The 21,276-nt window shown below is 47.2% G+C and overlaps 1 protein-coding gene across 4 annotated transcripts in view; it reads right to left on the bottom strand.

Moving 5' to 3' along the window:
* The window catches only part of axl (AXL receptor tyrosine kinase), a 231,020-nt gene that overhangs the window by 145,029 nt on the left and 64,715 nt on the right, over nt 1–21,276 (bottom strand). For all 4 annotated transcript variants that reach the window (XM_080181969.1, XM_080181965.1, XM_080181966.1 and 1 more), the window contains exon 5: nt 4,428–4,508. In XM_080181969.1, the coding sequence (XP_080038095.1) occupies nt 4,428–4,508 (81 nt within the window). The remainder of the gene's footprint in view (nt 1–4,427; nt 4,509–21,276) is intronic.

The following is a 21,276-nucleotide window of genomic DNA, read 5'->3' as shown; positions in this document are numbered from 1 at the left end:
TATTTCCAGCAACTGATTCATGAGGACACCAAGGATTCGCTGAGTATCCATCTCTCTCAATTTACATCCATTCAAGTAATAATCTGTCTTCCTATTATTGCTACCAAAGTGGATAACTTCACATTTATCCACATTTTACTGCATCTGCCATGCAGATACCCACACACTCAGCCTGTCCAAGCATCTCTGCATCCTCCTCACAGCTCACCCTCCCACCCAACTCTGTATCTCTGCAAATTTGGAAAAAATACATTTGGTTCACTCTTCCAAATCATTAATATATAATGTGAATAGTTGGGGTCCTAGCACAGATCTCTGTGATACCCCACTAGTCACTGATTGCCAATCAGAAAAAGACCCATTTATGCCAACTCTTTCTTCTTATCTGCTAACCAGCTTTCTAACCATCTCAAGACATTACCTGCAATCCCACGTGCTTTAACTTTATAGTCATCTGTTATGTGAGACCTTGTCAAAAACCTTCTGAAAGTCTAAGTAAACCACATCCACTGGTTCTCCTTGGTCAACCCTACTATTTGCATCCTCAAAGAATCTCAATACATTCATCAATTATGACTTCCCTTTTGTAAATCCATGCTGATTATACCATTACCTTCCAAGTGAGCTATGAAATCTTTGATCATGGACTAGTAACTTCCTCAGGTCGATGTTATGCTTGCTGGTCTATAGTTCCCTGTTTTCGCTCTACCTCCCTTTTTAAATAGCGAGTTTACATTGCCCTCCAATCTATAGAAACCAGAGCAGAGTCCAAAGAATTTTGGAAAATAACCAAAGGATTTACTATTTCCAGGGCCACTTTCTTTAATACTCTGTGACGAAGATTATCAGGACCTGAAAATTTATCCACCTTCAATCCCATCAATTTCCCCAAAACAATTTTCTCTACTAACGCTGATTTCCTTCAACTCCTCAACTTGGCTTCTCTCAGAACTTCCAGTACATTATTCACGCCTTCCTTTGTGAAGACTGAAACAAAGGACGAATTTAATTCCACTGCCTTTTCTTTATTCCCCGTTACGAATTCTCCCATGTCTGACTGTAAGGGCCAACATTTATTTTTGTCAATTTTTTTTATCTTCCTACAGAAACTTTTACAGTCAGTTTTTACGTTCCCATTAGCTTATTTTCACAGCCATTTTCTATCTTTCCTTGTTAATCAATCCCTTGGTCTTCCTTTGCTGAGAATGTTGAAAAGGTGACAGCTCAGGTTACTGATGAACAAACTGAATGAGTTTGTTTGGGGTACAGAATAAAAATGAGGAAACACCGGACACAGACAAAAACTAAAAGGATGAAGATAAAAGCAAGACCAGTCCCATGCCTTTAGTCACTCGTAGCATTTCAAGTGACCATCTGAAGTAGACGTGGGTCTGGTTCACATTCTGGCCGGAATTTTACCGGCACGCCCGTCCCGATTGTGGGAGGCGGGTGAGGCTCAGAGAACAGCCGGGAAGAGTTCGGGCAGGATCATACGAACCTTAGTGGTAGCTGCCAGTAAAAAGGCCACCTTGTTCATCAGCGTGCTGTCACAACAGCACACCGACAGAAAATATATCCCCAGCATCTGAAACAGCGATGATCAAATCCCTCTGAGAAACACATTTCATTGTATCAAATAAAAAAAGCAGCGACTATCCATTTCCAAGAAGCGTATTTCCATTGATGGGAGATCAGAGATCACAGAAATAAGGTAACTTGCAAATGTATCAGAGCAGATGTCAGGAGAACACTGTTAAAGCAGTGTGTTATAGGCTGATGGGGCAGTGGAAACAGTTTCAAGGGGGAAAACAGAGGAAAATCAGGGCAATGGGAGGAAAAGAGGGAAGAATGACATTCCTCAAGATAAAGGGGGGGCGGTTTAGAACGGAGTTGAGGAGGAACTTCTTCACTCAAAGGGTGGTGAATCTCTGGAATTCTCTGCCCGTTGAAGTGGTGGAGGCTGCCTCGCTAAATATTTTTAAGACGCGGGTTGATGGGTTTTTGATAAGAGAGGGGATTAAGGGTTATGGGGAGAGGGCGGGAAAGTGGAACTGAGCCACAACAGATCAGCCATGATCTTATTGAATGGCGGGGCAGGCTCGAAGGGCTAGATTGTCTACTCCTGCTCCTATTTCTTATGTTCTTAACAGAAACAGGCCATTTGGCCCATTTAATTGATGCTAGTTCATTGCCGTTGTTTATAATTCACTTTTCAGCAGCTGCCACATTGGCCAGGATTTGGGAATATTGCCGATTGTAAGGAATATTTATACCCAATTGCTGAGCTATCACACAGTGCCCGGGAGGAGGGGATCACATGGGAACAAATTACCACGCAATGCTCTGACACTGAAAACATTTTTAACTTCAGGAAGACCCTACAGCCACATACCTAGAAAACAGGAGCATGAGGAGGCCATTTGGCCCTTTGAGCAGCTCAGACATTCATTTTGATCATGGCTGATCATCAAAGTCAATATCCAGATTCCCCCCCTTCTCCCATATCCCTCGATCCCTTTTGCCCCAAGAGCAAAATCTAATTTCTTCCTGAAATCACATGTTGCAAACTCATTTCTCAACCATGGCGATGACTATCCATTGAGTTAGACAATAGTACGCCTGTAACTTGGTCAGTGTATACTCAGTATGATCTAGTGTACACACCCACTATTCAATCACCTCTGTGTTTATGACTCTGTTGTTGCCCCTGACATTCCTGTGTAATGTGGTAGTCACTCAATCCTGTGTTTCTGCTAATTTTCTATTATCACCCCATCGAAACAATCCAAAATGAAAGGCTGGATACAGGGAATTGAATTCACTAAATCCAGAGAGCCTATTTAAATAAACTTACCTGGCTCCCCCACAAAGACACTGGCACCCCCACACAGATGCTGACACCCCCAGACAGACGCTGGCACCCCCACCAAGACACTAGTGCCTCCCCAGAGACACTGGCACTGTCCCATACAGAGGCTGTCCTGGATTTTCACTGGATCAAGGAGCCTCAGGAACCAGTGGAAAACTGGATACTTTTCAATGTTTTTTGGACTGTGAGATTTATAAGATTTGGGCTGGCTCCTGTTGAAAGCCAGCTTACACTCTCGACTTGGCCCACTTCAAAGCAGAAGTCGGCATGTCCTGGGCTTCCACAATACTCTTGGAACTGGGCCATCTTTTTAAAGAGTCATGGGTTACTGCCCATCAGAGAAGTCCTGAGACATATTCTTCATGAAGGTCCTTTAAAATATAAGTTCAAAAGTTCCCCCTCATGCTCCCTATGCCAATTTACACCCCCTCACCCTCTCCGGGTTCCCTCATGCCCCCATGCTAACCTCTGTCCTTCCACTCACCTCTCAGACCCTTCATGCCCCCCATGTCCTCCTACCCAACCACTCTGTCCCCTCATGACCCTAACATGAAGCTATGGGGATTCCAAGCTCACTGACCCAATGTACACTTTCTAGAACCAATGGACTCTATAGGATACAGTAGAACGTATTAAAAAAACACTGTGGAAAAGCGTTACCCACTAACAATGTTTTTGTCTGCTTGGAAAAAATGTCTGGACTGTAAATAAATAAAAATGTTAATCATGCAGTTCCTTTGAAAATTCAAAAACCACAATGCACAACCCTTGAAACAACTTAAGTTGTGTCAACTAACATTGCAAAATTGTCAATCAAAACATCTTTTCCCTGTGGAGCACATTAGAATGGCATATATTGAGGTGTTGCTGAGATCCCAGTTATCTGATACATGGTAGCAGACTGGCCTTGGAGCTCACTCCCTTCCTTCAAAAGTTCAGCTATCTGTGATGTGCCCCAAAGGAGGTTCAGAATTGGAATTGACTGTGGCTGACACCCTGGATCAGTTGTTGGACTCTCCCTCTTTGGTCTCACCTCCTTTTACTGGTTTCATAGTCCGTCAGGCATAAGGTTTTAAAGGGATTCCATTATACACATACCAATCTGATTAGATGTACAAATCAATGATGGTAACTGTAACGTCTCCACGTTCCCCTCCAACTCACTCACCAACCAACCCAACTTGGGAATATGTCACCATTCCTTCACTGGGAACCCTAATATGGGAGCATCATTACCAAACTGGCTACAGCAGATCCGGAGTCACAGAGGTTTACAGCATTGAAACAGACCACCTTGTCCATGCCACCTTTTTTTAAAACCCCTAAGCTAAGCCCAATTGTCCGCATTTGGCCCATATCCCTCTAAACCCATCTCATCCATGTAACTACCTAGATGTTTATACCCGCCTCTACTTCCATCTCCGGCAGCTTGTTCCAGACACTCACCACTCAGAGGGAAGGCCCTTCATCTCGGAGTAACTGAGAAACACTCAGACACACTGAGAATAAATAAAGAGAAGCCCTGTTTAAAGCAATAGCAGAGGACAGGTCCACCTACGTTTGATGGTAGCGGTCCGGGAAGTGGCCACCCCCTTGGCATTGTGTGCTTCACATCGGAAAGTTGTTGGCTTCTTTAATCCTGAGGGAAGGAAAGAGAAGTTAGTTTGGCTGTCAGAGAACAAGCTCAGGGTCTGTAATAATACAAAGCAAGAAAGGAACAAAATAGGAAGTAGCTGGCTGGCAGGGAGCAGGCAAACACTGCCCGTAAACCCATCAGTAAAGTCACCAACTCGGACATATTTCTAGAGGTTTCATCACATCATCTCCCCTCTTCCCCACCCTGTCCGGTAGCCTGGTTTTTCCTGGCTTTTATCACCAATGAACAATGTTATTGGGAGAAAATGTCTGCCTGTGGATGTTACAGTGGTTTTTCTGTTCCTGAAGGGTTCAGGAGATTAAATCTTCAATTCCGGAAAATTCCAGAGCGATCTGGAGGTGTTAGAAACCTGGAGCCTCAGAGAGCACAGTCAGATCTGAATTCTTTGGGTATCCCTATCACCAGACATTTAGAAGATCATCTTTGGAAAGTCCATATCCTGGATAATTTGCCTATATGAAGTTGCAGAAACTTTGCTGTGTGACATTGACGATGGTGGTTTTAATAACTCTCAGAGCGTAGAGACACAAGTCTGAATTTTACTGCCATGCCCGCCCCCAGAATCAGGGAGGGTGAGGTTCGCAGAACAGAATTCCCCATTGGCCTCGGGTGGGATAGAGGATCAATAATGATCAAACTGAATGGCGGAGAAGGCTCAAAGGTCTAGTCCTGCTCCTACGTTCGATGTTTCTGTATCTATGTAGCGGAATGATGCCACAGTGGTTAGCAGTGCTGGCTCACAGCACCAGGGACCCAGGTTCAATTCTAGCCTCAGGTGAATGTCTATGCGGAGTTTGCACATTCTCCCCATGTCTGCGTGGGTTTCCTCCGGATGCTCCGGTTCCCTCCCACACTCCAAAGATGTGCTGGTTATGTGATTGGCCGTGCTAAAATTGCTCAGTTGTGATGAGGGTGGGGGTGACTAGCTAGAGTAAATACGCTTTTTTCAGTTTGTTTATTAGTATCACAAACAGGTTTACATTAACACTGCAATGAAGTTACTGTGAAAATCCCCGAGTCGCCACACTCCAGCGCCTGTTCAGGTACAGAGGGAGAGTTTAGCATGGCCAGTCCACTCAACCAGCACAAACTGAAACATTCATATCCTTCCATTTCAGGTTCCCTTTTCCAGATTCCATAAATGTATCTCTGACAAGTGTAATATCGAGCTTTACAGGAGACAGGCCCTTTGGCCTAACTTGTCCACACTGCACAGTTTGTACCATTAAGCTATTTCCAATTGCCTGCATTTGGCCTATACCCCTCTATACCCATCTTACCCATGTAACTGTCTAAACGCTTTTTAAAAGACAAAATTGTACCTGCCTCTACTACTACCTCTGCAAGTACTTACCACCCTCTGTGTGAACAAATTGCCCCTCTGGGCTCTTTTGTATCTCCCCCCTCTCACCTTAAACCTATCCCCTATAGTTTTAGAATCCCCTACCTTTGGGTGGCGCAATGGCACAGTGGTTAGCACTGCTGCCTCACAACGCCAGGGACCCGAGTTCGAATTCCAGCTTGGTCACTATCTGTGCATGTTCTGCATGTTCTCCCCGTGTCTGCACAGGTTTTCTCTAGGTGCTCCGGTTTGCTCCCAAAGATGTGCGGGTTAGGTTGATTGGCCGAGGTGAATTGCCCCATAGTGTCAGCGGGACTGGGAAGGTAACTACATGGTGTTAAGGGGATAGGGCGTGGGTGGGACTGTGTCGGTGAAGACTCGATGTACTGAATGGCCTCCTTCTTCCCTTGAGTGTATCTATAACCTATACATTTTGGAACACTTAAGAGCAATTTAACATGGCCAATCCATGGAACCGGCATGTCTTGGGACTGTGGGAGGAAACTACAGCAACTAGTGCAGAGACGCGCAAACTCCACATAGCCACTGAAGGCTGGAATTGAACCCGGGTCCCTGGAGCTGTCAGCACTGCTAACCACTGTGCCTCCATGCTGGAAGACGGCAGGTTGGATCCAAAATTGACTCAGTAGCAGGAAACAAAGGGTAATGGTCAGTGGATGTTTTTGCCAATAGAAGACAGTTTCCAGTCCACAGGACTCAGTGTTGGGGCACTTACTGTTTGTTGTATCTAGTAATGATTTTGACTCAAGTGTAGGTGGCATGAATTTGTGAATGGCACAAAAACTGGCCATGTAGTTGATAGTGGAGAGGGCAGCTATTAGCTCCAGAATTATATCATGGTCAACCCACATACAATGCAGAAAGAAGTCATTCAGCCCATCAAACCTGCACCCACTCTCCGAAAGACTATCCCACCCAGGACAGTCAGTGCAGGTTCAATGGTAGCAAAGTGGCAAATGGAATTCAATCCGGAAAAGTGTGAGGTAATCCACTTGGGAAGGCAAACAAAGCAAGGGAAAATCCTACAAACTGGAAAAAATTGTGAGGTGTTGAGGAAGAGAGAGACCATCGACAAGTCTCTGAAGGTAGCATGACAGGTGGACAAGATGGTCAAGAATGCTATGGAATTCTTTCCTTTGCTGAATAAAATTGAATATAGAATTAAAAAGCGGGATGTAATGCTGGAACTGTATAAAACACTGGTTAGGCTAACGTTTTGTGCACAATTCTGGTCATCACATTACAGGAAGGACATAATTGCTCTGGAGAGAATGCAGAAGAGATTGACCCGAATGTTGCCAGGGCTTCAAAATTCCAGATGTGAAGAAAGATGGGAAGGATTAGGATTGATTTCCTCAGAACAGGGGAGTCTATGGAATTATTTAATTAAGGTATAAAAAATAACGTGGGGTCCAGACAGGGCAGATGGGAAAGACCTCTTTCCTCTCACTAAGGGGTCAATTACAGACTCCTGGTGAATGGTATTGGGATTACAGGGATTATGAGGAAAAGCTTTTTCACCCATAGGATGGTGTGCGATTTGATTTGATCTGATCTAAGTTTGCTGATGACACCACTGTAGTGGGTCGGAAGTTGGCAAATTATGTTACAGTCGTACAAAACATTGGTTAGGCCACACTTGGAATACTGCGTCCAGTTCTGGTCACCACACTACCAGACATGGAGGTTTTACAGAGAGTACAGAAAAGGTTTACCAGGATGCTGCCTGGTTATTGGCTATGCGGAGAGATTGGATAAACTGGGATTGTTCTCCCTGGAAAGACGGAGGCTGAGGGGCGACCTGATAGGAGTTAATATAATTATGAGAAGTATAGATAGGGTGAACAGTTGGAAGCTTTTTCCCAGGGCAGAAATAACAAATACAAGGAAGCACAAGATCAAGATAAGGGGGAGAAAGGTTCAGTGGAGATGTGCAGGGGGAGGTTTTGTTACACAGGGAGCCAGGAATGCACTGCCAAGTGAGGTGGTTGAGGCCTCATTTAAGACTTATCTTGATGGGCACATGAACAAATGGGGAACAGAGGAATATAAGCAGTTGGTTAGATAGGTAAATGTGGTCAGTGCAGGCTTGGAGGGCTGAAGGGCCTGTTCCTGTACTCATTGGAGTTTAGAAGGCTGAAGGAGGATCTTATAGAGATGTATAAGATAATGAAAGGGATGGACAGGGTAGAGGTAGAGAGATTCTTCCCGCTTAGAAAGGACAGCAGGACTAGAGGGCACAGCCTCAAGATAAGGGGGGGGGGCAGTTTAGATTGGAGTTGAGGAGGAACTTCTTCACTCAAAGGGTGGTGAATCTCTGGAATTCTCTGCCTGTTGAAGTGGTGGAGGCTGCCTCGCTAAATATATTTAAGTCACAGGTAGATAGGTTTCTGATAGACAAGGGAATTAAGGGTTATGGGGAGAAAGCGGGAAAGTGGAACTGATCCACTTCAGATCAGCCATGATCTTATTGAATGGCGGGGCAGGCTCGAAGGGCTAGATGGCCTACTCCTGCTCCTATTTCTTATGTTCTTATGTCCTGTGCTGTATTGTTCTTTGTTGAATCTCAAACAATGATGAGACAGAGCACAAGACTGAGATAGAGAATCTGGTGAACTGGTGTGACAACAATAACCTCTCCCTCAATGTCAACAAAATGAAGGAGATTGTCATCGACTTCAGGAAGCAGAGCGGAGAACCCTGTCTACATCAATGGTTACGAAGTAGAAGTGGTCAAGAGCTTCAGGTTTTCAGGTGTTCAGATCACCAACAATCTGTCCTGGTTCCCACATGCCAACAGTATAGTCAGCAAAGCCCACCAATGTCTCTACTTTTTCAGAAGACCAAAGAAATTTGGCATGTCAGCTACGACCTCACCAACTTTTACAATGCACTATAGAAAGCATTCTTTCTGGTTGTATCACAGCTTGGTATGGGCTCCTGCTCTGTCTAAGACCACAAGAAAATACAAAAGGTTGTGAATGTAGCCCAATCCATCACGCAAACCAGCCTCCCATCCCAGTGACTCTGTCTACACTTCCTGCTGTTTGGAAAAGCAGCCAGTATAATTAAGGATCCCACATACCCCGGACATTCTCTCTTCCACCTTCTTCTATCAGGAAAAAGATACAAAAGTCTGAGGTCCCGTACCAACCGACTCAAGAACAGCTTCTTCCCTGCTGCTGTCAAACTTTTGAATGGACCTACCTCACATTAATTGATCTTTCTCTCCACCCTAGCTATGACTGTAACACTACGTTCTGCACCCTCTCCTTTCCTTCTCTATGAACGGTATGCCTTGTCTGTATAGCGCGCAAGAAACAATACTTTTCGCTCTACACTAATACATGTGACAATATTAAATCAAATCAAATCAAATCAGGATGGTCTGAATACTCTCCTTCTGCACCGGAACCTTTCTATGGTCAAACACTCGGGAATCAGCTGGATTGACCTCAGATTCAGGGTGAAATGAAGGGTGTTGCCGGAGCAGAGAGGGAACAACGCAGAGGAAGATATTTGTCAGCAGCGGCTGTTTATTGTGCAGCTGCTTGCTTAACTGCTCCAGTTGATGAGTCACAAACTGATCTCCATTATTTGTAAAACTCTCAGGATGGAGCAGATTTGAAATGTGAAACTCAAGCAGATCCAATGTGTCAACTCTACAGTTCCCAGTTAAGAGGGACAATAAGAACATAAGAAATAGGAGCAGGAGTCGGCCATCTAGCCCTTCGAGCCTGCCCTGCCATTCAATAAGATCATGGCTGATCTGAAGTGGATCAGTTCCACTTTCCCGCTTTCTCCCCATAACCCTTAATTCCTTTAATTCCTTTTAATATATCTCCTTTAAACCTTGCCCCTTGCATCTTAAACCTATCCACTCTGTCCATGCCTCTCATAGATTTCTATCAGGTCGCCGCTCAACTCCGTCGTTCCAATGAGAACAAACCAAGTTTTTCCAACCTCTCCTCATAGCCAATGCCCTCCATACCAGGCAACATCCTGGTAAATCTTTTCTGTACCCTCTCCAAAGCCTCCACATCCTTCTGGTAGTGTGGTGACCAGAATTGAACAAAAACACTATATTCCAAGTGCGGCCTAACTAAGATTCTATAAAGTGGCAACGTGACTTGCCAATTTTTAAACTCAATGCCCCAGCCAATGAAAGCAAGCATGCCGTATGCCTTCTTGACTACCTTCTCCACCTGCATTGTCACTTTCAGTGACCTGTGTACCTGTACACCCAGATCCCTCTGCCTATCAATACTCTTAAGAGATCTGCCATTTACTGTATATTTCCTATCTGTATTAGACCTTCCAAAATGCATTACCTCACATTTGTCCAGATTAAACTCCATCTGCCATCTCTCCGCCCAAGTCTCCAACTGATCTATATCCTGCTGTATCCTCTGATGGTCCTCATCGCTTTCCGCAAATCCACCAACCTTTGTGTCATCCGTAAACTTATTGATCAAACCAGTTACATTTTCCTCCAAATCATTTATAGATATTACAAACAGCAAAGGTCCCAGCACTGATCACTGAGGAACGCCACTTGTCATAGCCCTCCATTCAGAAACACACCCTTCCACTGCTACCCTCTGTCTTCTTTGACTGAGCCAGTTTTGTATCTATCTTGCCAGCTCACCTCTGATCCCAGGCGACTTCACCTTCTGCACCAGTCTGCCATGAGGGACCCTGTTAAAGGCCTTACTGAAGGCCTTGGGAATTTAAGGTGATTAGCAAAAGAAGCAAAGGTTAAGCTCTGAAATGCAAGACCTAAGAGTGCAGTGGAGATGGTTCATTCAGAGTTTTTAAAAAGGAATTGGATTTGCTGGGAAGTAAATTCGTTGAGTTGCTCTCATAGAGAGTCAGCAGGCACACTGCAGGCTGAATGGCCTCAGGTGCTATTATGAAACTATGACTGTCACTCGTTCACACTCTCTCTCATGCTCTTTCTCATGCACTTGCTCACGCTCTCTATTGCCCTTTCTCTGTCTCGCGCTCATTCGCTGTCTCTCTCTCCCTCTCTCTCACTCTCGTGCTTGCTCGCACTCTCTCTCACCCTCTCTCTCTCTTTACTCATTGTCTCCCTCTCCCCTTGCTCTCTCTCTCTCTCTTGCGCTCACTCGCTGTCACTCTCTCTCTTCATTCATTGTCTCTCTCCCCCTCACTCTCTCTCTCACTCATTGTCTCTCTCCCCCTCTCGCTCTCTCTCTCTCACTCATTGTCTCCCTCCCCCTCTCGCTCTCTCTCCCCCTCGCTCTCTCTCTCTCTCTCTCTCTCTCTCACTCATTGTCTCCCTCCCCCCTCCCTCTCTCTCTCTCTCTCATTGTCTCTCTCCCTCCCTCGCTCTCTCTCTCTCTCTCACTCATTGTCTCTCCCCTCCTCTCTTCCTCCTCTCCCTCTCTCCTCTCTCTTCTCCTCTCATTTCTCCCTCCCCCGCTCTCTCTCTCTCTCTCTCACTCATTGTCTCCCTCCCCCCTCTCGCTCTCTCTCTCTCTCACTCATTGTCTCTCTCCCCCCCTCGCTCTCTCTCTCTCTCTCTCACTCATTGTCTCCCTCCCCCTCTCACTCTCTCTCTCTCACTCATTGTCTCCCTCCCCCTCTCACTCTCTCTCTCACTCATTGTCTCCCTCCCCGTCTCACTCTCTCTCTCACTCATTGTCTCTCTCCCCCCCTCTCTCTCTCTCTCACTCATTGTCTCCCTCCCCCTCTCACTCTCTCTCTCTCTCACTCATTGTCTCCCTCCCCCTCTCGCTGTCTCTCTCTCTCTCTCTCATGCTCTCATTTGGAATCTGTACAAATCCTGATTCGGATGAAATCCCATCCCAGGATTTCCTGTGAATTTGGGATTCCTAAAGCTGCTCCATTAAAACCATCTAACTTTGGGTCTTCACAAGAATAAGAGACGCCTGGGCTTCCTGACCTGTGTTAGTCCTTCAGCACTTTATAATTGATGAAATGGACTCATTGTAATGTCACCATGAATGTGACCATCACTGGATAAAAGCAGAATACTGCAGATGTGGAAAACTGAAACCAAAGATATATAACACGGCAAGTCTGGCAGTTTCTGCTCAGTGTGAAGCCTTCAGGCTTGTGACCTTTCATCAGCACTGGGAAAGGATGTGCTGGAGGTCAGGGAGGGAGAGGTGGGTACGAGGAACAAAAGGAGACTAAATGACAGAAAGGTTTATGGAGCAAGGTCAGAGTGGGGCTTCCCTGCCCCCCTCCCAAACTTTGTCAACAGGTCCTTGAACTAATGCTCCTCTTCACCCAAAACTATAAGATTTTCTTCAGGCCACCAGCCTTTGCCATCTGCAATATGTCACCAAACACAAGATCCCCCTCTTCCCTCCATTCTGAAGGGCCAGTTCGCTCTGTGCCTGCTCCTCACTAACACCCCTTCTCCAACCACACCACTCTGCCATGGAAGAGCAGTCGATGCCCTTTTTCCTCCTCTCTCCTCATCTTCTGAGGCCTCAATCTCTCCTCCCCGTGAAGCAGGGTAGGTACTGGAGGAGCTGCCTCGCTGTTGTGACCCTCCTGATTCTCTTGTTTCTTAGAGCTGAGAAACTCAGCCTTTCACAGATGGCACTGCGATTTATGTTGGGCAGATCCTGACTTTGGCAATTGACTGAGGAGCTGTTACTCCAAACTCCAGGCCTTTTCAGGTCAACAAACCCAGCATTATGAGGATGTGGTCCCACTGTGTAATTGAGCAAACAGGCCCGTGACCAAAAGAACTGGATTAAGAAGCCAGGTCCTGTGTGCATCCACTGATGACTGCAGTAAGGGGTAAATTGAACACAGTGCTTTAATTTGTCCCGTTCTCACCAGCCTGAAGCGTATAATTGCATTTCCACAGCCATAATTAAACTCATTTGCACACACATAAAAGCTGAGTTTGAAAATGATTTGTCTCTTCTCTCTTGGGTCACTAACAAGTACAGGGTCCATTTCTAAGTGCCTATTCTTATTGCTGATCCCACATAGGGATGTTAAAGTTTGAGAAGAAGCAACAGATTCACAACATGTAGCCTACAACTTGGGCGACACGGTAGCACAGTGGTTAGCACGGCTGCTTCACAGCTCCAGGGACCTGGGTTCGATTCCCGGCTTGGGTTGCTGTCTGTGTGGAGTTTGCACATTCTCCTCATGTCTACGTGGGTTTCCTCCAGGTATCCAGTTTCCTCCCACAGTTCAAAGATGTGCGGGTTAGGTTGATGCGAAGAAATTGCCCCTAAGTGTCCTGAGATGCGTAAAATATGTTGGGTTATGGGGGTAGGGCCTGGGTGGGATTGTGGTCAGTACAGACCCGATGGGCTGAATGGCCTCTTTCTGCACTGTAGGGTTTCTATGATGTACTTAGCAGAGCAGTGTGTGAGATCTCATGACTTCCTCCGTCATGCCACTGGGGAATGTGGTTCCAGCCATCCGCAGAGCGGGATAAAGGCCCTTGGCCCAAGAATATTCAGAATTTCCCCTTAAACAACATCAACCATAAGTCATTGGAGCACAGTTAGGCCACTCAGCCCATCGAGTCTGCTCTGCCATTCAATTATGGCTGATATTTTTCTCACCCCCATTCTCCTGTCTTTTCCCCATGACCCCTGATCCCCTTATCAAGAATCTATCTCTGTCTTAATGACTCAATGACCCAGCCTCCACAGCCTTCTGCAGTAAACAGTTCCATAGATTCACCACTCGCTCACAGAAATTCATCCTCCTCTCTGTTTTAAAGGATTGTCCTGCACTCATGCCCAAAATATCCCTCCCAAAGTCAATCTCACCTCTTCATGGCAAAACATAAGAATGAAATTATGCTATTTGGCCCTATAGGACCTTGGAATCCATACAGTAAAGAAGGAGGCCATTTGGCCCATTGAGTCTGCACTGACTCTCCAAAAAGCATCTTACCCAGGCCCCTAATCTGCATATCTTTGGACTGTGGGAGGAAACTGGAGCATCCAGAGGAAACCCACACAGTGCCCCAAAGCTGGATCTCTGGTGAGGCAGCAGTGCTAAGTACTGTGCCACCACGCTGCCTGTAACCTGTATTCAGTAAGATCCTGGCTGATCCACCTCAAATCCACCTTCCTGCCTACCCTCAATTCCCACAGCGTCCAATGATCTATCAATCTCAGATATGAATATACTCAGTACCTGAGCTTCCACAGCTCTGGGCTAGAGAATCCCATAGATTCTACTGCCCCTGTGCTCCCACTAAGGCTTGTTTATCCCTCCTTACTAAATGGCCCAAAACTGTATATAATGCGGTAAGGTGTCTACACTCTCAGGCACAAATCCCATGCGACAAACACTAACAACATTTGCTTTCCTAAGAGTAAGCTGTGCTTCATTTCCAGTGTTTTGTGTCGGACACCCAGGTCTCTGCAGATGTCATTAACATTCACTAATTCAAAAATATTCTGCTCTTTTAGTTTACATACCAAAGTGAATGATTTCACTCTTCCCTACATTATAGACCATGTCTCAGCTTCTCCCCCACTCACATAACCTGTTCTTATCCCTTTGCACCCGCTTTACATCCTCCTTATAGCTTGTTTTTCTAGCTTTGTACTGAAGTTATTACACTGGGTTATTACAGGTCATAAGTAGCTGAGGCCCAAACGCTGATCTCTGTGGTCTCCCCAGTAATTACAACCCAAAAATGACCTGTTTATTCCTGCTCTGCTTTCCGTCTTTTAGCTAATCTTCAATCCTTGTTAACTGTGTGAAATTGGAAATCTAAGAACATTTTAATCCAGCGATTACATAAGGGAAATGTGTTTTTCTAGCACCTTCCACAGCCCCAGGACATCCCAAAAGCACTTCAACCAATGAAGAATCTTTGAGGTGTGTTGGGATGTGGGCCACTTTGTGCACATCCATGGAGAACTGATAATAAGCTTCCAGTGATGTTGATTGAGAGATAAATACTGGCCAGCATCACTCTGCTGTTCTTCAAAATACAGCCTCGGGATCCTTTACGACTTGCTCAGGGGGCAGATGCCTCCATTTACTCTTTCATCTGAAAGGTGGCATCTCCAACAGTGCAGCACTCCCTTACTCCCACACTGGGAGTACTGCTGCTCATAGCAACCTTTTGACTCAGAGGTGATTATCCTACACAACTGAGTCAAAGTGGCTGCATCTTTTTCATCTTTACGTTGAGTTTTACTCAGAGTCCATTGGCCAGCTAGTAACCAGGAAACATTGGTAAGGGTCCAAAGAAGTAGGGCCTCCTATTGGGTCAGACAATGACCTCTGTGGAGAAATCCAAACAGGGAAAAGATTTAAAAATATAAGCTGATGATTACCGTGTACCTGTATTGTACTTCAGAAGCTTACGCAGCAAGCGATTGTTAGTACCTCAGGACTGCAGTGGAAACGGCAGAAATGTGAGAGACAGAGCAGTGTTGTTATTTTGCGGCTGTACTCAAGCTAAACAAGCACTGAGGCTGATCCGGTGGATCAGTCAGGATATTTATCGATTCACATATTGAGATAGAACAGAAGGAGAACATTCATTGTGTCCTTTGATGTGGGCACCGTTAGCTGGGCCAGCATTTTTGCCCATCCCTAATTGTCCTTGAGCGGAATGGCATTTCAGGGGGTATTTCAGACTCACACACAGAGCTGTGGCTCTGGAGTCACATGTAGGCCAGACCAGAAAATGATGGCAGATTTCTTTTCCTAAGGGCATGAGTGAACCAGATGGGTTTTTATGACAATTGACAATGATTTCATGGTCATCATTTGACGCTAATTCCAGATTTTTATTCAAATCAAATTTCACTACCTGCTATGGTGGGATTTGAACCCGGGTCCGCAGAGCATCACCCTGGGTCTTTGGATTATTGGGCAAGTTACAATGCCACTACACCAAAACCTTCTGAGTGACAGTAACTGGGCTAACAAAGAGTCATCACAGGCAGATGTTGAAACACCCAAATCTGGTTCATTAATAGATATGATTGGAACCCAGGGGGGACCGAATGACAAACCTTCCACCACTCCAAACAACCGTTCCTCACTACACACCATTTCCTATCACACAGTCAATGCTGCCACTACCCCTTTTATTCCAAGGACTTAGGGGACAATTCTGTTCTGTGACACTTTATCAAATGCCTTTGGGAAGTGTGTGTACACCACATTAACAACTACCCTTATCAACAGTCTCTGCCATCTCATCAAAAGTACGTTAATTAAATACAATTTGCCCTGAACAAATGCTGGCTTTTCTTAATGAATCCACATTTGCCCAAACCACTATTCATTCTGGCCAGATTATGACTTTCCCAACATTGAGTTGAAACGGATCTTTGCTGTGTTCATCCTGATGCCCTGTTTTGAATACATGTGATTTGCCAGCACTCTGATGCCACCCCTGTACCCAAGGAGAATTGGTGAACAATGACCAGTGCCTCCACACTTCCACCTTTACTTCTCGCCACAAGATTTCTCTCGTACCACAACCAGTGAGTTCAACGGCAGGAAAGGAAATGGGGAATAATTCGGTCAGAGGCGGTGTGTATTTCCCACAAGATCTTCTGCTGGTGTCCAACATGGCTGATTGGCAAAGCCACTGGAGGTGATCCTGCAGGTGAATCCCTGACCAGGACCTTCCACCCACGCTCAACTCACTGCCCAATTTTCTGTGACATCACTTGGAAAACACTCCAGTCCAGAACACATCTGGAACAAGACTCGGGGCTTCCTCCAGAGTTCAGGATGGCACCCCCCAGCAGCCCTGGAACACCACAGCAGTGGATTAAGAGCAGCATGTATCAGATAGATCGTCCAGCCTCAGTGTTATCAAGAAGGTCCATCTTCCAGCCTCAGAATGTTCCTCGAGATCCATCTTCCTTCTTCGACAGTGGGTCAGTGATGCTGGGGAGGCTTTTTATGACAGCACCTCAATCAGTCCTGACCCTCAACGGAATACAGTCCTAAATCCCTGGATGTATAATTAATGAGGTCGGAGCATGGTTTCTCCTTGAAACCACAGAAACCATTCAGTGTAGGAGGAGACCATTCAGCCCAACAATCACATCCACACCCTATTCCCATAATCCCACATATTTAATCCATCAATCCATCTAATTCATTATCCTGGAAAGCACATTTTGTCCTGACTGCATCACGGAATAATGTCCCACATGGGCAGATTTCGGTCTCAATATTCATGGATGCACCAGAATTGCTGAAATGGCTTCAGAAATTAAACTAAAACATAAAACTCTGAGCAGCAGGCACCGACACTCACTGCTCAGACCGTCAGTCCTTCACTCAGACACTCTGCCACATGCCACAGTTCCACACGGTGACAGAACATTCCCGAACTCACACTGACTCAACACAGCTGCTAACAAGGTCAGCGTGGAGTGAGAGGCAGGTTAACTCTGAGCTCAGACTCCAACGTGATCAGATGTTACTCAGGCGAAGGGCTGGGCCAAGAATGCAGAGTATGTTCAGAGTAAACATTCGCTGCTTTCTTCTTCAACAAGCTCCAGATCAACTGCTCCAAAACCCAACTGTCTGAATGACAGGATTGGTTCAAGCCGTAGCTCACCAGCACTGCCTCAGCACTGACCCTCTGACAGTGCGGCACTGCCTCAGCACTGACCCTCTGACAGTGCGGCACTCCCTCAGCACTGACCCTCTGACAGTGCGGCACTCCCTCAGCACTGACCCTCTGACAGTGCGGCACTCCCTCAGCACTGACCTTCTGACAGTGCGGCACTCCCTCAGCACTGACCCTCTGACAGTGCGGCACTCCCTCAGCACTGACCCTCTGACAGTGCGGCACTCCCTCAGCACTGACCATCTGACAGTGCGGCACTCCCTCAGTACTGACCCTCTGACAGTGCGGCACTCCCTCAGCACTGACCCTCTGACAGTGCGGCGCTCCCTCAGCACTGACCCTCTGACAGTGCGGCACTCCCTCAGCACTGACCCTCTGACAGTGCGGTGCTCCCTCAGCACTGACCCTCTGACAGTGCGGCGCTCCCTCAGCACTGACCCTCTGACAGTGTGGCACTCCCTCAGCACTGACCCTCTGACAGTGTGGCACTCCCTCAGCACTGACCCTCTGACAGTGCGGCACTCCCTCAGCACTGACCATCTGACAGTGCGGCACTCCCTCAGCACTGACCCTCTGACAGTGCGGTGCTCCCTCAGCACTGACCCTCTGACAGTGCGGCGCTCCCTCAGCACTGACCCTCTGACAGTGCGGCACTCCCTCAGCACTGACCCTCTGACAGTGCGGCACTCCCTCAGCACTGACCCTCTGACAGTGCGGCACTCCCTCAGCACTGACCCTCTGACAGTGCGGCACTCCCTCAGCACTGACCCTCTGACAGTGCGGCACTCCCTCAGCACTGACCTTCTGACAGTGTGGCACTCCCTCAGCACTGACCCTCTGACAGTGCGGCACTCCCTCCGCACTGACCCTCTGACAGTGCGGCAGTCCCTCAGCACTGACCCTCTGACAGTGCGGCACTCCCTCAGCACTGACCCTCTGACAGTGCGGCACTCCCTCAGCACTGACCCTCTGACAGTGCGGCACTCCCTCCGCACTGACCCTCTGACAGTGCGGCGCTCCCTCAGCACTGACCCTCTGACAGTGCGGCACTCCCTCAGCACTGACCCTCTGACAGTGCGGCACTCCCTCAGCACTGACCCTCTGACAGTGCGGCACTCCCTCAGCACTGACCCTCTGACAGCGCGGCACTCCCTCAGCACTGACCCTCTGACAGTGCAGCACTCCCTCAGCACTGACCCTCTGACAGTGCGGCACTCTCTCAGCACTGACCCTCTGACAGTGCGGCACTCCCTCCGCACTGACCCTCTGACAGTGCGGCACTCCCTCCGCACTGACCCTCTGACAGTGCGGCACTCCCTCAGCACTGACCCTCTGACAGTGCGGCACTCCCTCAGCACTGACCCTCTGACAGTGCGGCACTCCCTCAGCACTGACCCTCTGACAGTGCGGCAGTCCCTCAGCACTGACCCTCTGACAGTGCGGCACTCCCTCAGCACTGACCCTCTGACAGTGCGGCACTCCCTCAGCACTGACCCTCTGACAGTGCGGCACTCCCTCAGTACTTCAGTTATGTGGGACTTGGAAGCAGAGCTCCTCGCTCAGATGCAAGAGAGAGTGAGAAGGTGCCGGGAATGAGAACGATCCTGGAGGGAAGGTTTTGCAGCTTAGACCTTTCAGGTGCTGCACACCTTCAAAAACATCATCATCCTGGAAGAGCGTTGGAAGCCTGAACCCTCTCCTCATTCGCATCTCAATCCTCAACAATACACACAGGGAAACTCATCATGAAACAGCCCCTGTTCTGCTGATTTTGAGTTTCCCCACTGGACAATGTTGTGACCTGGGAGCTGTGGGGGGGGCTGCAGCACCCCCTCCCCCCCGTCCCTCTACCCCCACCACCCCGTACAGAATGCTTGTTCCCTGTGACAATAATGTAACCTTCAACAGAGGCCACACAAAGGGGAGCAGATTGAGACAAATGATCCATTCTATTCAGCGATGTGTTGGAATGCGACTGGATGAATGAACGAGCAGTCAGCTCAATTTCAGGCAGCAGAGGTTCTGCCTGGGGCCCTGTTGTGTCACGTGACTAACCGAGACTCAGCACATTTAAAGGAGATGCCAACACCGGACTGAGGTGTTACCACATTTAAAGGAACAGTCTCCAGCGCTGACCTGATGTCTCCAGGAATTAAAGCTCACAAGCAGCTGATTGAGAGCCCTTTGTGTGAAGACAAGATTTATCCCTCAACCAACGTCACTGAGAAATCAGTTCATCTGCCCATTTCTCTCGTTGATCTTTATGGGATCTTGCTGTGTACAAATCGGCTGCCACATTTCCTGGATTACAAACAGTGACTACACTTTAAAAAAGTACTTCATTGGTTGTAAAGTCCTTCAGGATGTCCTGAGGTCATAAACGACCTGCTAGAAATATAATTCTTCCTTCTTTCAGCTGGTAATGAGAGAGACAACAAAGCACAAAGTCCATTCCGCCCCTCAAAACCAATTGCCATAACTGGATTGAACTCTGACCTCCAAACTCACTCAATAAAATGAGGGAGTCTATTCTCAGACGATTGTCATGGAGGTGAGGGATCATTTGAGGACATGGCTACAAAGGAGCAACATCTAGAGTGCGGGATTTCTTCAGAATCGCAGGTTTTGGCTCTACCCTGTACTTAGCAGTTATTTTTAGCAATGTCTATTATGGACCAAATCTAGTGCACATCCTGTGAGAGCAAGAACCAAACACAAGTGCAGCGGGGTGGTTAACACTGCTGCCTCACAGCGCCAGGGACCAGGGTTCGATTCATGGCTTGGATCACCGTCTGCGCAGAGACTAGGTGTTCTCCCTGTGTTTGCGTGCGTTTTCTCCGGAACGCCGGCATACCCACATCATGACCGGTTTCCTCCCACAGTCCAAAAGAGGTGCAGGTTGGAGGCATTGGCTAAATTCTCCCTCAGTGTACCCGAACAGGCACCAGAGTGTGGCAACGAGGGGAGTTTCATAGTAACTTGTGTTAATGTAAGCCTACATGTGACACTAATAACTTTAATGATGGGCGGATGTCAAGGGACTGAGAGTTATGTGGAAGGAGAAACTCAGTCAGAGGAATGAGTGAAATTTAATCATAGAATCCCTACAATGCAGAAGGAGGCCATTCAGCCCATCGAGCCTGCACCAACAACAATCTCACCCAGCCCCTATCCTGTAATCCAATATTCTGCTATTCCCTCTGACATTAAGGGGCAATTTAATATGGCCAATAAACCAAACCTGCACATCTTTGAACTGTGTTAGGAAACTAGAACGCCCGAAGGAAACCCACGCAGACACGGGGAGAACGTCTAACTCCACACAGTCACCCAAGGCCAGGACTGGAATCGGGTCCCTGGCACTGTGAGGTAGTGATGGACTGGGGTAAACAGAGTAAGAAGTCTCACAACACCAGGTTAGAGTCTAACCAGTTTGTTTGATAGTAAATGCCACAAGCTTTCGGAAACGCTGTTCCTTCGTCAGGTGTGTGGAAGTTGTGAGATTTCTTACTGTGAGGCAGTGCCACAAGAAGGTAGAAATTCCATTCCTGATTGGCCTGGATTCCAGTCGTCACGCTGGCCTTTGAACTTACACACTCCACAAACTCAATCTCATCCAAGATGCAAATTCCAAAATCTCACAGACCCATTTCATCCATCGCTCCCTACGCTCACTAACTTGCCGCATCTCCAAACCTGGCAATGCCCTGATTTTAATATTCTTATCCTTCTTTGGAAATCCCTCCCACCTTTCTGTTTCCAACCCTCAGGTGTCAGCATTCTTCCAAATT

The sequence above is a fragment of the Carcharhinus amblyrhynchos genome, unplaced genomic scaffold (genome assembly GCF_965287045.1).
Source record: "Carcharhinus amblyrhynchos unplaced genomic scaffold, sCarAmb.v2.hapA scaffold_44, whole genome shotgun sequence".
NCBI lineage: Eukaryota > Metazoa > Chordata > Chondrichthyes > Carcharhiniformes > Carcharhinidae > Carcharhinus > Carcharhinus amblyrhynchos.
Note: the sequence above shows the minus strand (reverse complement) of the source record. Positions and strands in the feature narration are given on the sequence as shown.